Source organism: Squalius cephalus (assembly GCF_949319135.1).
Source record: "Squalius cephalus genome assembly, chromosome: 20".
Taxonomy (NCBI): Eukaryota; Metazoa; Chordata; class Actinopteri; order Cypriniformes; family Leuciscidae; genus Squalius; species Squalius cephalus.
The window spans coordinates 35548350-35565255 of record NC_137141.1 but is presented as its reverse complement, the minus strand read 5'-3'; the positions used below and the strand labels follow the sequence as shown (position 1 = coordinate 35565255).

The following is a 16906-nucleotide window of genomic DNA, read 5'->3' as shown; positions in this document are numbered from 1 at the left end:
CCCTTTACGCCACTGCATCCCACGCTTTACGCCACTGCATCCCACGCTTTACGCCACTGCACCCCACCCTTTACGCCACTGCACCCCACGCTTTACGCCACTGCATCCCACCCTTTACGCCACTGCATCCCACGCTTTACGCCACTGCATCCCACGCTTTACGCCACTGCACCCCACGCTTTACGCCACTGCATCCCACGCTTTACGCCACTGCATCCCACGCTTTACGCCACTGCACCCCACGCTTTACACCACTGCATCCCACGCTTTACACCACTGCATCCCACGCTTTACGCCACTGCATCCCACTCTTTACACCACTGCATCCCACGCTTTACGCCACTGCACCCCACGCTTTACACCACTGCATCCCACGCTTTACGCCACTGCATCCCACGCTTTACGCCACTGCATCCCACCCTTTACACCACTGCATCCCACGCTTTACACCACTGCATCCCACGCTTTACGCCACTGCATCCCACGCTTTACACCACTGCATCCCACGCTTTACACCACTGCATCCCACGCTTTACTCCACTGCCTCCCACGCTTTACGCCACTGCACCCCACGCTTTACACCACTGCATCCCACGCTTTACTCCACTGCATCCCACGCTTTACACCACTGCATCCCACGCTTTACTCCACTGCATCCCACGCTTTACGCCACTGCACCCCACGCTTTCCACCACTGCATCCCACGCTTTCCACCACTGCATCCCACGCTTTACTCCACTGCATCCCACGCTTTACTCCACTGCATCCCACGCTTTACACCACTGCACCCCACGCTTTACTCCACTGCATCTCACGCTTTACGCCACTGCATCTCACGCTTTACTCCACTGCATCTCACGCTTTACACTGCACTTGGTGATGTAAGGCTTGGATGCAGCTGTTCGGCCATGGAAACCCACTCCATGAAGCTCTACGCACTGTTCTTGAGCTAATCTGAAGGCCACAGAAGTTTGGAGGTCTGTAGCTATTGACTCTGCAGAAAGTTGGCGACTTCTGTGCACTGTGAGCCTCAGTATGTGCTGATCCGCTCTGTGATTTTGCATGGCCAACAACTTCGTGGCTGTTGTTCCCAATTGCTTCCACTTTGTTATAATACCACTAACAGTTGACTGTGGAATATTTAGTAGTGAGGAAATTTCCCGAATGGACTTATTGCACAGGTGGCAACAGATCACGGTACTACGCTTGAGTTCACTGAGCTCCTGAGAGCGACCCGTTCTTTCACAGATGTTTGTAGAAGCGTCTGCATGCCTAGTGCTTGATTTATACAACTGTGGCCATGGAAGTGAGTGGAACACCTGAATTAAATGATTTGGAGGACTGTCCCAATACTTTTGGCAATACAGTGTATGTAGATATGCATGATGAGCTGCTGTGTGTCTCATTGGAGTCTCACCGGTTTCTCCATGTGAAAGTCGAGCTCTTCTGACAGTGAGGCCTGATCACTGAGTCTCTGCCGCTTCTGGAGACACTGAGGGACTTTAAACACAGAGTCTCGTCCCTCACACTCCTCCTCTTCCTCACTTGAGTCCTGAACACGCACGATCCGGGAGCGTTTGCTTCTCTCCGGCTGAACCGGGGCGTTCGCCGCTCGGATCCGAACCCTGCGGCGCGTGGCGTAGAGTTTCCGGCCATCGACGTACGAGTCTTCAGCGATCAGCTCCACGGGCTCTTCATCACACACACTCTCCTCCTCATCTTCATCTTCACTGCCATCAAACACAAAGCTGTCTTCTGCATACGTCTCGTCCTGTTCTGGCACCTGCGACTCACACAAACACAGCGTTTGATTGGATAATATGATATGATGATTGTCCTGATCTTTAACGAAGCGTATGGCACCCACCTGTGAGAAGACATTGACGTTATGTTTGGGTTTATACGTCATTCGAACCCGGTTCTGCACCGCTGGACTCCTCACCGACTTCAGATAGAACGCCTGCATCTCAGAGTCTGATGAAGGGAACATGACAAAATTTCAGAAATGAAAATGAACCTTACTTGATATTCCTTCTGAGACTGGCTTTTATTACAGGGAGAGAATAAAGACTGTGACGTACCAATCCAAAAATACAGTAAAACAGTGAAACATTATTCCAGTGTAAATCAGCTGTTTTCTATGTGAATATATAGTAAAGTGTAATTTATTCCTGTGATCAAAGCTGACTTTTCACCATCATTACTCCAGTCTTCAGTGTCACATGATCCTTCAGAAATCACTCTAATATGATGATTTGATGCTCAAGAAACATTTATGATTATTATCAATGTTAAAAACAGTTGTGCTGATTCAGATTTCAGTGGAAACTGAGATACATTTTATTTTCCAGGATTCTTTGATGAATAGAACGTTAGATCATAGATGTCTTTACTGGCACTTTTGTTCAATTCTTGTTGTATAAAAGTATTAAAAAACAAAAAACTTTTGAGCAGCCGTGTGTGTGCCAGTGTGTGTTCAGCGGATCTCACCGTTCAGACCCTGAGAGCACTGGGTCGTGTTGACCACAAACCCCTGCAGTGAACTGTTCTGTTCATCTCCTTCATCTTCATCTGACGAAACCTCTTCATCTTCCGAGAGTTCGGCCTCCTCGTCCAGAAACTGTCGGGCCTTGCGACGCAGAACCTTCTGGAAGACATTTAATATTCAACAATATTATTGATCATTATATGAGAACTGAACTGAGCTGGACGATGACATCACGGTTTTCTCCAGAGCGGATATATATATATATATATATATATATAGATATAGATATATAGATAGATAGATAGATAGCCTAAGGCACACCTGTGCAATAATCATGCTGTCTAATCAGCATCTTGATACGCCACACCTGTGAGGTGGATGGATTATCTCGGCAAAGGAGAAGTGCTCACTAACACAGATTTAGACAGATTTGTGAACAATATTTGAGAGAAATAGGCCTTTTGTGTACATAGAAAAAGTCTTAGATCTTTGAGTTCAGCTCATGAAAAATGGGGACAAAAACAAAAGTGTTGCGTGTATCATTTTGTTCAGTGTATATAAATGAACTAAATTAATAACGTTTTTACAACAGAAATGAACCATCACTGAACTTACTTAAGTTTGTTACAAAGTTTGTTGCATTATCTCTGTAAAGCTGCTTTGAAACAGTCAGTATTGTATAAAGCGCTGTATAAATAAAGGAGACTTGACACAGTAAATGATGCGTGAAAATCAAAGGCATGGTGCTTCTGTGTGTTTGGGTGTTCGTGTTCCAGTGGTGTGTGACGTACGTGAGGCTTTCTGCCGTGACGGGGCTTCACGTCTCTGGGCCGATGAAGGGTGACCTCCTGAAAATCATCACTGTCCTCCGACTGAAAAACAGAAGGACTAAATAAAAATGACGGCGAAAACACGTCGTTCACGCAAGCAACTGAACCGCAGTCGTACCGTGTTTAACGCAGCGGCGGGTTTCCTGCGAGCCTGAACGGGAGACTCCACGTCACTGCAGATCTTTGACTGCTGTGGAAACACACACACACACACACACGTTTGGCATTACTTCTAAATCGCTCTTTATCTCAGCATGAGAAACATGCTGCTTTCATCCAAAGATGCAAATTAAACTTGTGTGAATAGTCAGAATATGGCATAAACTTCTGCACATCAAGCAGTGTTTCCATTCATGTTTTCAAGAGAACAAAATCGTCATTTCCTGGGAAACTGGCGCAAAATATCAGTAATACGAGATAGAATGTTGAACAAACAGTGAAGCCCGTGACTCTTCTCGCCTACATAAGAAATGATTACGAACGCAATTGTGAGAGACATTATGATACTAAACGCTTTACAATAAGGTCCCATTAACTAACATTTAACTAACAGTGAGCAAAGCATTTGTTACAGAATGTATTAATCTTAGTTGATAAAAATAAAGCTGTGTCAGCTCAGATCCATTAAACAATATTAACAGATACAGCTTTTGATTTTAACAATAAATCAGTAAATGATAAAAGTATCATTAACTAAGATTAATAAATAGAAGTGTTAACTAACATCAACAAATGGAAGCTGACTGTAAAGTGTCACCAAATCATTCTGATGACAGACTTTGACTTTGCATTTCATTAGAGATGCTGCGATGCCATTGGTTACTCCAGTTATCCAATCACAGCCTCTGCTGAGTCACATGAGGTTTGAGGGATTTATTCAGTAAAAGTGTTTCCATCTTAGTTTATGTCCATGACATCTTATCAGATAAAAAAATAATCCGCCTATAATGAGAGCATATGTTTTTATGAGCATCTTAGTGTTTATGTGGAGGGAAACAGAGCTAGTGTCACATGACCAATCTGACCTCTGGAGAAAACACCGGATTGGCTTTTTGAGCTGAAGTCCGGAGAGGCGCCTCGCCCTCGCTGTCGCTGCTCAACACGCCTGAAACACACACACACACACACACACACACACACACACAACCGGTTCTTCAGCTTATGGTTTGTCCTAGAAAACCAGCATTTTGCATAAAGAGGAAGCCGTAAAGGGTTTGTGGGGTGTGGCGGTTTGTACGTGTGTTGTACAGCAGAGGGAAAAACTAAACAAAACAGCTTCTTTATCAAACACTGGTTACTGAACAAACTCAAAAGTCTGTCAATCCTGCCGCAAAACACTGAGAAGAATGATTAGAATTAGATGCAAAATACAGTATATTATAGTTCAGTCAGCATTATCGCGGTCCACATGTGACACATGCATGTTTGATCATTTCTGTGCTCTTTGGGTTTTCTCCACCTTGTAAGTTGTTACACTTGTGGTGTTTCGTGTCAAAAATGAGCGGCCAACAAAAAACAGCTTCTAAATCTCTGGTTATGCTACATTATCACCAAACACTGGACTCAATCTTTCAGTCAACTTGTGTTCTTTCCGCTTCGTGTTTCAGTCGAGTCTCCTATTTTATATAGCGTGATACAGTGATAACAGGAAAATAGAAGCGTCACAGTCCTGCTTTAGTAAGTTCAGTGATGGTTCATTTTTGTTGTAAAAAAGTTATTAACTATTATTTTTATTCATTTATATTAATATACGAATATACTGCATATACGAGCAGCTGTGAAAAATATGATACACCGGTGTTTTGCCAGATGAGAAGTTCATCTATGCATCACTTGTTTACTCTTTTAGTTGCTTTTATAACCATTTTAATTTTCCTTGCTTTTATTTTGTGATTATTTTAATTCCTTTCTGTGTAAAGCACTTTGAGTTACCCTAGCGTGTGAAATGTGCTGTATTAATAAACTTGCCTTGCCTATATCTGAGCGGAAGAAGCTTGACTGAACCTTTTCCCTGGTAAACTGAGGAGCGTAACCTCAACGAGGCCTGCGATCACCCAGATCCAAACACACACACTAAACCTGTGCTAACGGGAAGAAAACCCAGTTGACTAAAATATTGAATCCAGTTTTTGATGATAATATAGTGTGATGAGGGATGAACAAGGCCAGACTAGAACATCATTAGGATAGCATGAATGGAGTGACCCTGACCTGCAGAACACACTCGTCCACCTTTACTGGAGAGACCCCGCTGGAACAGCTCTGTCCTCAGAGAGGGAGTGGTCTGACCCGGGAACACACGGCTCCTCTGACTCGGGAACACACGGTTCGGTGTGGAAGCGCTGGGTCTCGTCTCCGGACTCCTCGGATCAGAGACCAGCGATCGCTCACATGTCCCGGTTCCTGCGACCGGACGAGGACGAGACGTCACGTCGACACACTCCTCCTCCTCGGACTCAAACCCCAGGTCAAAGTTCACAGAGAAGAAGTCCTGTGAGCAGTGGAACGCCTGGTCGGATACTGTGTCATGTTCTTCAGCCTGCTCTCCTTCAGGTCCAGTGCTCTTATCTGGCGTCCGGATATCAGGAACGCTCAGCTGAAGGAAAGCCTCATCATCTCCGAACAGGTCCAGGCTGTCCTGCTCTTCCCGATGCTCTTCCTGTTCCTCTTCTCGATGCTCTTCCCGTTCCTTTTCCCGATGCTCTTCCCATTCCTTTTCCCGATGTTCTTCCCGTTCCTTTTCCCGATGCTCTTCCCGTTCCTTTTCCCGATGCTCTTCCCATTCCTTTTCCCGATGTTCTTCCCGTTCCTTTTCCCATTCCTCTTCCCGTTCCTTTTCCCGATGCTCTTCCCGTTGCTCTTCTTGTTCCTCTTCCCGATGCTTTTCCAGTTCCTCTTCCCGATGCTCTTCCTGTTCCTCCTCCACTCTGGTGAAGTCCTCGTCGTTGTCGTCGAACAGCTCGTCCCAGTCCGGAGAAAGAGCCCCGGGATCCTCACGCTCTCTGTAAGCCGACGCCAGGCTGAACGTCACCTGGAACGCATCAGAAATCGTGTCCTTTGGGAAAACGCAGAGGTCTGGGAGCCTGAACCCCTGCGGAGGCGATCTGGACAGCAGATCCTCCACATCGGCCAGGATCATCTGAAAGGCTTTGGTTGTGAGACTGTGACGGCAGCGTTTCGGACTGAGGTTCTGCTCCGGCTGGAAGAACATGTGCTGTAGATCCGAGCTCTCGTCCTCAGGATCTCCCAGCAAACAGTCCAGACACTCGTGCTGGGATGACGGATCCGACTCGGGATCGACTTGCTCGTGTGTGTCGAGCCGGTTCTCTGCGCTCGGGATCGGGATCGGCCTCACTGACGTCGTGCCGTTCTCTCCTCGCTGATCCTCAGAACGAGACGCCGCGTGGGATTTTGTCCTCTTCTTTCGAGGGATTTTGTCGGCGTCTGGTTCTGTCGTTCTTCCGCCGTGAACGTCCTCTTTCTGGAGATGCAGCGCGAGCTCAGACTCAACACTACAGTCGCCCTGTGAGGACAGAAGACCTCCATCAGTCTGACAGAATCATCCATCTTAGCAATAATTATTATACATATAAATACATATATACAAATAAATATGAAAAAAAAAAAAACTAAATATTTTATATAAATATAATGATCTATTAATATACAAATAACAGATTTGTAAACATAAATATTAATAAAAATATGTGTGTTAGTGTGTATATATATATATATATATATATGTGAGTGTGTGTGTGTGTGTATGTAATGTATGTGTATATAAAATGTTGCGTATAGGAAATATTTATTTACACACACACACACATAATATATATATACATAATATATATATATACATAATATATATATATATATATATATGTGTGTGTGTGTGTGTGTGTGTGTGTGTATATATATATATATATATATATATATATATATACACACACAAAAAATATTAAATTGAAATAAAAACACACACACACATATATAAAATACATACATATTTATATAAATGTAAACATTTAGATATAAATTTAAATATATATATATATATAAAATATAAAACATATCGTTCAATCTAAAATATATAAATTTATAAATAATAAATATGCATATATATATATATATATATATATATATATATATATATATATATATATATATATATATGTATGTATGTGTGTGCGTAACACATAAACATATTAAATAAATATAATATAAAAATAATACAATTCTGATTTGATGCTGATATATAATAAGATAAAAGTATCTGCTAAATGATTAAGGTCATGTAAATCAAACCTATTCATTATAATGGCCAAACGAGACGCACAGAAAACATCTTTAATGAACTTATTTTCACAAATCACAATATTTATTCAAATGCTCTATTTTATCCATTAACGAGTGAAATGATGACTCTGTGCTATTGGCTGATGAGAGTCTGAGAGGGTCATGTGACTGATCGACAGTCTGTCAGTGACCAGTTCGTAACCATTCAAACACGTGACGTCCTGCTTCTGCATCTAGTTATGATGATACCGCTATATCAACTGCAACTGAAGCTTTAATATTCTAAATATAAAACATAAACTAGTGCTTAACATCATAACGAGGTCATCATGTGACGCATCATGTGGAACGGGCTGAAGACAACAGATGCTTTATGTGATTCTGACTATCAGTATAATAACTGTTCAACACATTTATCTGGAAAATGAGCCTCTTATAGAGACGAGTTCCAGCAGAAACACTGGAGCGGATCTTCTTCTTCTTCAGCCGCTGCTCAGACAGACTGAAGCCGAGCAGGAGAGCCGAGCCGGAGATGTAGGTCACGCAGACGACCCACTTCCAGCGCTTACGCAACTGTTCCGAGAAGCGTTACATAAGAGCGCATGTATAGAACTGATGACACCACTCTCTCTCTCTCTCTCTCTCTCTGACGTCACACACACACACATGAATCACGTCCATCGCCTTTCTCCCATTACATCTTTTACTAATCATCATCAATTAGGTTTCATTCGGTGTAAAATACTCATAATCAAGTCTTTTTGTAATCTTGACAAAACACATGATGTCACGTCTCCCTCATCTATACAGCAGCTTTACAGTGATAACAGGAGACTACAGTAACAGAGATTGGGCTTTACAGCAGATCTAGAGTAAAGTTATTGTCCAGATAAAGTCCACTATGGTCGAGGCTTCTGTATCTGGACACTGTTCAGGGATATTGTGACAGAAATTAATTTAAACGTTGGTGTTTTTGTTTCGGCGCCAAATCAAAATCTCATTTAAAGCTTAACGTCTGATTTGGAAGAACTTGTTCAGACACAGCTTTGACTTTCCAGCATGATTGGGTTCTGGTGTTTAGCTCCGGCTGCGCCTGACACCCGAGTCCAGAGGAAACCTGCCGTTCACACACTCCTGTTCTCGTCCTTACAGCCTTATGAAATATAAACATTTCTGAAAATCAATTCAGCTAATGGGCAGAAGAGACACTGAGACACGAAGCAAGAGTTCAAACACTCTTCACCTTGACAACTAAGACTCTGAGATCCATATCAGGACACAAGATGCGCGAGTGTGTGTGTGTGTGTGTGTGTGTGTGTGTGTGTGAGAGCTCACCTGCTCCTCCTGCCTCAGTCTGTCGATCAGCTCCATGATGTTGGTGAAATGAAGGCATCGTTCTGAGTGTCCGACGCTGTGTGTGTGAAGCGGCCGGTTCTGCCAGTGCCTCCACTCCCACAGGGACAGCTCTCTGACGGGCCCCGGAACACTCGGCTCCTGCACACACACACACACAACATTCAGGCCCTGAAACATCGGCTCCTGCACACACACACACACACACACACACACACACACACACACACACACACAACATTCAGGCCCCGGAACACTCGGCTCCAGCACACACACACACACACAACATTCAGGCCCTGAAACATCGGCTCCTGCGCACACAGACACACACACACACACACACAAACACACACACACACACACACACAACATTCAGGCCCCGGAACACTCGGCTCCTGCACACACACACACACACACACACAACATTCAGGCCCCGGAACACTCGGCTCCTGCACACACACACACACACACACACACACACACACACACACACACACACACACACACACACACACACACAAACAACATTCAGGCCCTGAAACATCGGCTCCTGCACAAACACACACACACACACACACACACACACAACATTCAGGCCCCGGAACACTCGGCTCCTGCACACACACACACACACACACACACACACACACACACACACACACACACACAACATTCAGGCCCCGGAACACTCGGCTCCTGCACACACACACACACACACACACACACACACACACACACACACAACATTCAGGCCCCGGAACACTCGGCTCCTGCACAAACACACACACACACACACACACACACACACACACACACACACACACACAACATTCAGGCCCCGGAACACTCGCCTCCTGCACACACACACACACACACAACATTCAGGCCCTGAAACATCGGCTCCTGCACAAACACACACACACACACACACACACACACACAACATTCAGGCCCCGGAACACTCGCCTCCTGCACACACACACACACACACACACACACAACATTCAGGCCCTGAAACATCGGCTCCTGCACAAACACACACACACACACACAACATTCAGGCCCCGGAACACTCGGCTCCTGCACACACACACACACACACACACACACACACACACAACATTCAGGCCCCGGAACACTCGGCTCCTGCACACACACACACACACACACAACATTCAGGCCCCGGAACACTCGGCTCCTGCACACACACACACACACAACATTCAGGCCCCGGAACACTCGGCTCCTGCACACACACACACACACACAACATTCAGGCCCCGGAACACTCGGCTCCTGCACACACACACACACAACATTCAGGCCCCGGAACACTCGGCTCCTGCACACACACACACACAACATTCAGGCCCCGGAACACTCGGCTCCTGCACACACACACACACACACACACACACACACACACCTTTCAGGCCCCGGAACACTCGGCTCCTGCACACACACACACACAACATTCAGGCCCCGGAACACTCGGCTCCTGCACACACACACACACAACATTCAGGCCCCGGAACACTCGGCTCCTGCACACACACACACACACACACACACACACACACACCATTCAGGCCAAAATTTAAGATTTATGTATTTGAATTGCATTTGAAATGTCCATCCAGCTAATAAACCTCATGCGATGGATATTTATCAGTCAATCAGAAACAGGGCAGATTTCTGTAACAGCACCAATAAACTCAGTGTTTCTAATACACAATAGCCAGGTTCATATATTTATTATAAAATAAATTCAATTTGTTTCAATCTCATGCATTTTAACTAATATAATTTTACTTGTTCCACAGCTAGAAATATTATAACCATGTGGAGACATTTTAACTGATTAAATTTCACAATGAACAGATTTATGTGGATTAAATGCATTTGAAAATATGATTTAAAAAAATAATTAAATAGATGCAAATAGTCAATAAATTATGGAAGCTCAAAAAATACTAAAAGTTAATTGTGACATTTTATCTCTGACTTTTTACCCTCGAAATTGTGACAAAACAAGACAGAATTGTCATAAAAAGTGCAGAAATATTACCCGTTTCATTTGTGCATGACTGATAAATATGAATCACATTAAGGTTATTAGTTAAAGCATTAGTTCACTTCAGAATTAACATGTCCTGATGATTTACTCTCCTCCTCGTCATCCAAGATGTGTTTCTTTCTACAGTGGAAAAGAAATGAAGGTTTTTGAGGAAAACGCTCCAGGATGTTCCTCCATATAGCGGACTAGATGAGACTCTTATTCCTCGGCTGGATCGAGTCGAGACTTTGAAGCTGCACTGAAACTCACATCTGGACCTTCGACCCGTTGGACCCCATTGAAGACACTATATGGAGGAACATCCTGGAGTGTTTTCCTCAGAAACCTTCATTTCTTTTCCAATGAAGGAACAAACACATGATCATCTCGGATGACGAGGAGGAGAGTAAACTATCAGGAGATTGTAGTTCTGAGGCGAGCGACTCCTTTAATGTTAAAGCTCGAAGTCAAACACATAAATCTTAAACTCAGGCCGAGGAGTTGCTGTTCATCAGAGCCGTGAACACACTGATGTTGGGAGTTAAACACAGCGCTGATGTTCACCTGCTCTGACGGCGGGTCACTGAAGGTCAGCACAGACGCCGGTCTGAACACAGGCTGAGCTTCATCCTCTCCCAGCCTCATGGTTGACCTCCACACGACCTCTTCAGCTGCGCTCAGAAACCCCTCGTCCTTCACACACGCCTGCTCTCCTCCTGCGGGACACAAGAGATGCTGGCCAATCCTTCCCTCGGGGCATTCTGATCCCAAACTCATTTTTCAAAAATGTTTAAAAATTGAGTGTTCATCAGAGGTGTCCAAGACCACAGGACTTTAGTCGCACTTGAACCACGAGTACACACAACATTTTTTGAATGGATTCGAGGAGTTTTGTGGTTGAAATATAAAAAAGTAACAAATCCGTCCCTCACGGGTCAATCTGACCCCCTCAGGAATGTATGGAGTGTGAGGAATGCTTCAGTTCACATTGAAAAACATAAAAATGCTCAAAATTCAAACTAAAAATGCTAAAACTTCTCCAAAATGATTTTATAATGTCTACATGAGTATCTGAATGCACACTGAAGCGAACTGACTTAAGGACCCAGAGGAACAGCTCATTTACTCCATATAGAGATATAAGCCCATCTAGAGTCATGAAATATCATCTTTACATTATTATATTCCACAAGAGGTCGACAAAGACACCCAATGTAAGATATTTAGAGCTGAAATAAAAGGGTTATGCATGAAATTGTGTGTTATTTTGAATTTAAGTTGAAAAATTGTGAGGAATGTGCTTATTATTGATCAAATCTAGTAATTTAAAGGTAAATAAAATAAAATAAAAAAATCTCCAAAATAATTGCATTAAAAAATAGAAAAAAATATCAAAATGAAATAAGCTTTCTGAACTCAAAAGTTAAATTTTAGGGCTTTAGGTCGTTTTGACCCGCGAGGGAAAGATGTGTTACAGAGTGCGAGGGAAGGATGAAGGTTAAAGCATTATTGCTAACGTTAGTAAAAATACAATTGTTCATTGTTAGTTCATGTTAGCTCACAGACAGTGATTTCATGTTTCAACCATAAACCAAACAAACTTCTTTGAGGTTAACACTCATGTGTGACTCTTGATGTTGAACACACACTGCGAGTGCCCGCCGTACCCGCCGTCTGAAGACTCAGCGATGAGCGAAGGCCCCTGGAGGAGCGTCGGCCGGCCTCCTTCTGCTCGAACTGACCGACGCTGATGAGCATCTTGTGGAGCGTCGGAGTGACGCCCGCCGGCAGCATACGGGGACTGTGAGGAAACATCTGGAAACTGTGCTTGTTTCCCATGATGCTCTTGTTTATGCTGCGCCGGTTGCTCTGGCTCTGGTTATACGTCTGCAAGAGAGCGAGAGGTTTATTAATGCTATGAAATGCTAAAGAGGCCACATTATGCTCTTGCTGGTGTCTCAGGCTCTACTAGAACAGGTTTTCCTGCTTGAATGTTGATTATTCTCCTCATATTCTCCAGTGTTGCGGCTCCTCTCTTCACAGTCTGTCAGGAACGCTCTGTTTACTTCCTGTCTCTATGAAGCCCCTCCTCCTGAAAAGCACACTGTGCTCTGATTGGTCGGCTGGAGCAGTGTGTTGTGATTGGTCGAGCGCTTCGAGTGTGTTTGGGAAATGTCCCGCCCCTTTCCATAACCGCCAGTTTAACACACTACTGACTAACTCAGCCAGGCCCCGCCCCTTTATTCTGCGCATGAATTATTATAATGAGGAATATTGTGACGTGTTCGTTCCCGGAAGAAACTCGAGACACAATGAGTTCAGGAACACTGACACTGATATAGAGAAGAGCTGGAGCTTTCAGGGTTCGTACAGAAACTGTAAAAACAAATCCAGGACTTTTCAAGGTCCACTTTTCTGGTTTTCAAGGACAACAATCAGAGATCTCACTAATCACACAACATCTTCAGGATTTTCTAAACTCAAGTTACAGATATAAGGCATCCACAAAGTACAACTTACAACTTATTTTAATAATATATATTAAATACAAAGTTTATAATGGCTATTATTGTTCAACACATAATATTCTATATCATAATTTTTTGGCATACCGTATCTGATGGGGGTTTAATAGATGGCCTGCCGTGTTCATTTTGCGTGAAAAGATTGTATTTATGTTGTTTTTTTTTACGGAAAAATTGAATTTCATATATGTTGTATTTAAATAAGTCTTCATAAATATGTCTGTCTTCAAGGGCTTTAAGCAGCTTGTTTGTGCTCACACAGCGACATCACACTGAACACAGAAGAACATCACTCACTCGCTCCTCTCGGCCCTCGGCCAGAATGACCACGATCCGTCCCTGTCTCCGGCGTCCCGTGCGGCCCATGCGCTGGACCAGGCGGATCGGGCTCTTCTGAGCATCGAAACACACGATGAGATCCACCTCTCCGATGTCCAGGCCCTCCTCGCCGACACACGTGGACACCAGCGTGTTGAAGCCGCCCTCGCGGAACCGACGCACAACCTGAACACACACACCATTAAGAGGCTGTTTATGCTTCCCGTTCAGGACGAGCCCAGAGTGCTCTAATATGATGATCAGCACTGATACCTCCAGCTGTTCCTTCTGCGTGAAGCCTCGAACCCCTTTCCCGGCGGACGCCTGACCCATGAAGGTCATGACCTTCACCAGCGGCTGATGGCGGTTCAGCATCTCGGCGATCTCCTGCACGCTCTCGCGGAAGGACGAGAAGATCATGACGCGCGTGCTGACCTCAGCGGCCGCCGTCGAGTCTGTCCCGATCATCACACATCATCAGCCACAGCGAGACACACACACACACTGAACAACACTGACCCGTCATCCCCCAGGTCAGGGGTCACGCCGGTGACGGGATGATCTCACCTGAGCTCTCGGCCCCGGCCTGGAAGTGCTGGAGCACCACCTCGTCCAGCTTCTGCAGTTTGGGGTGACTGTAGACGTACGGCTCTTGAGGCCCTGCGGATGACACACTCGCTCATGAACATCAGGCGTCGTTTACCCATAGGGCTTCAGATGAACTCTCTCACCCACCCGCCAATTTGGCTACTACACTTTTAAGTTACCGGCCATATATATATACATTATATGTACACACTTTCATACATTCATTTCTTATTCAAACTAAATCATGTCATCCAGCATCTCCTCTTCCATCCTCATCCTGTTCTAGGTGGACAGATCAGTACAGTGCAAAGATCATCAAAATAAATGTAGTACGTTGGAAAATAATGTCTTTTCTGTTCACCAAATGAACAAGCGTGCCGGTATTTACTGCGTAGTGACGGTCATGTCCAGGTAAGCCAGATATGAGCAGATTCTGTGCAATACGCTGCATTTAATATATCATGATGACTGTCTTACACGGACTCACAAGTAACACGCTCAATAACAGTAAGTAACTGTGTGAGCAGAGTATCATCATCTGAGTGAAGAGCATTAATCACCTCGGCTAGATGTGGCGAACATGGCCTCCATTTCCCTGTAGAGCTCCATGAAGACGGGGCTCCTCTGAAGCTCGTTCCTCGCCCGAGACGACTCTGAGAAAACAACAAACCCTCATGATGTGAGGAGCTTCAGCAGCAAACCAGCACCAGTGCAGGAGTATCTGAGCACCTCTGGGTCCACAGAAGATGTTCTGAATGAAGAGGAAGAGCGATCTGACGCCCATCTGCTGCAGTAACTCATAGCCATGATACAGACTGATGCAGAGAGCGAAGTCGCCCTCGATCGGCCCCTGCTGCGGCCCCTGAGGACACACACACACACACACACTCATCTACAGACCACTGCAGTGTGACGGACTCAAGCAGTGAGGTTCAGCGCAGTGAGTCGGTTCAGTTAAAAGAATAGAAAGGAAGATATTTAGAAGAATATCAGTAACCAGACAGTTTCTGGGTCCCATTGACTTCCATAGTATATTTTTTTCCTACTATGGAAGTCAATGGTACCAGAAACTGTCTGGTTACTGATATTATTCTTCTAAATATCTTCCTTTCTATTCAGCAGAAGAAAGAAATTCATACAGGTTTGAAACAACATGAGGGTGAGTATATGATGACAGAATTTTCATTTTAAAGTGAACTATTCCTTTAAAGCAGTGAGTCGGTTCAGTGAGTCGGTTCAGTGCAGTGAGTCGGTTCAGTGAGTCGGTTCAGTGTAGTGAGTCGGGTTCAGTGAGTCGGGTTCAGTGAGTCGGGTTCAGTACAGTGAGTCGGGTTCAGTGAGTCGGGTTCAGTGCAGTGCTGTCTGCTGTACCTGGACGTGTGGCGGTGGGTTACGTCTGAACTGTTCTCGGGCCAGAATGATCTGGTACTTTGTGAGGGAGTGGAGGTCGCGGTGACTCAACAGCCTCATCTGGGTCAGACGGGACGTAAACTTCTCTAAAACCTGTGAGCAAAACAGGCCAGAGCGAGCACAACAAGTGAAAATCATTTCAGCAGCACAATGGAGCCCACAGACTCTTTTCAACCCACAATCACGACACTTTTGTGTATTTACACCTTTATCTTCCATCCTCACTGTAATAGCGTTTGCTGCCCTGCTGTGAAGATGTACATTCAGTCTTTCAGGATATTTCTCTGATCACCTCCACAAACCCAAACCTCCCCGATCACCAGTACAGGACGAACACAATCAAGTAATCAAGGTACTCTAATTGATTAAATGTCATAGAAATATGATTTACTCATTACACTCAGCTCATTCAACCAAAAACACAGATCAGCCTTTATCTCCCAGAGCATCGGATTCATCATTTACTAGAAGCTTCACCTTTTTTTTGCTATTCATATTATATATATATATATACATATTCTGAAGGCTATTATTCTCTTCAAAATGTAGCTATGAAAATAAATATTAATGTACATACACTAGCATTGAAAAGTTTCATTAAAATTTTCTTTAAAAAAAGGAATTATTTTAATCAAGGACAAAAATGTCAGATAAAGTTACAAAGTGAGATAATGAGACATTTATAATGTTACAAAAGACTGCTGTATCATGTTCTTTAGAACTTTCTATTCATCAAAGAATCCTGAAAAATAAAATGCATCAGTTTCAACAAAAATATTAAGCAGTTTTCAACACTGATAATAATCATAAATGTTTCTTGATCATCAGATCCTCATATTAGAGTGATTTCTGAAGGATCATGTGACACTGAAGACTGGAGTAATGATGCTGGAAAAATCAACTTTATACAGTAAAGTGTAATTTATTTGTGTGATCATTCACATAGAAAACCGCTGTTTTATATTATAATAATATTTCACTGTTTTCCCTGTATTTATGATCAAATAAATGCATTCTTGGTGAGCAGAAGAGACTCTTTCAG

General features: G+C 44.0%; 1 protein-coding gene across 6 annotated transcripts in view; it reads right to left on the bottom strand.

Moving 5' to 3' along the window:
- fancm (FA complementation group M) overlaps positions 1-16906 on the bottom strand; it is a 45503-nt gene that overhangs the window by 13118 nt on the left and 15479 nt on the right. For 3 of the 6 annotated variants that reach the window (XR_013819384.1, XM_079852976.1, XM_079852979.1), the window contains exons 4-19: positions 15826-15957; positions 15184-15316; positions 15015-15107; positions 14434-14526; positions 14140-14321; positions 13846-14052; positions 12691-12910; positions 11588-11739; positions 8950-9108; positions 5530-6841; positions 4344-4423; positions 3437-3508; positions 3280-3360; positions 2491-2647; positions 1868-1974; positions 1418-1783 (exon numbers count right to left, since the gene is read on the bottom strand). Coding sequence is in view for 4 of the 6 variants with exons in the window: in XM_079852976.1 (XP_079709102.1) it covers positions 1418-1783; positions 1868-1974; positions 2491-2647; positions 3280-3360; positions 3437-3508; positions 4344-4423; positions 5530-6841; positions 8950-9108; positions 11588-11739; positions 12691-12910; positions 13846-14052; positions 14140-14321; positions 14434-14526; positions 15015-15107; positions 15184-15316; positions 15826-15957 (3546 nt within the window). In the remaining 2 variants the exon portion in view is untranslated. The remainder of the gene's footprint in view (positions 1-1417; positions 1784-1867; positions 1975-2490; positions 2648-3279; positions 3361-3436; positions 3509-4343; positions 4424-5529; positions 6842-8949; positions 9109-11587; positions 11740-12690; positions 12911-13845; positions 14053-14139; positions 14322-14433; positions 14527-15014; positions 15108-15183; positions 15317-15825; positions 15958-16906) is intronic. The other 3 variants (XR_013819383.1, XM_079852978.1, XM_079852977.1) reach the window with 2 other exon arrangements.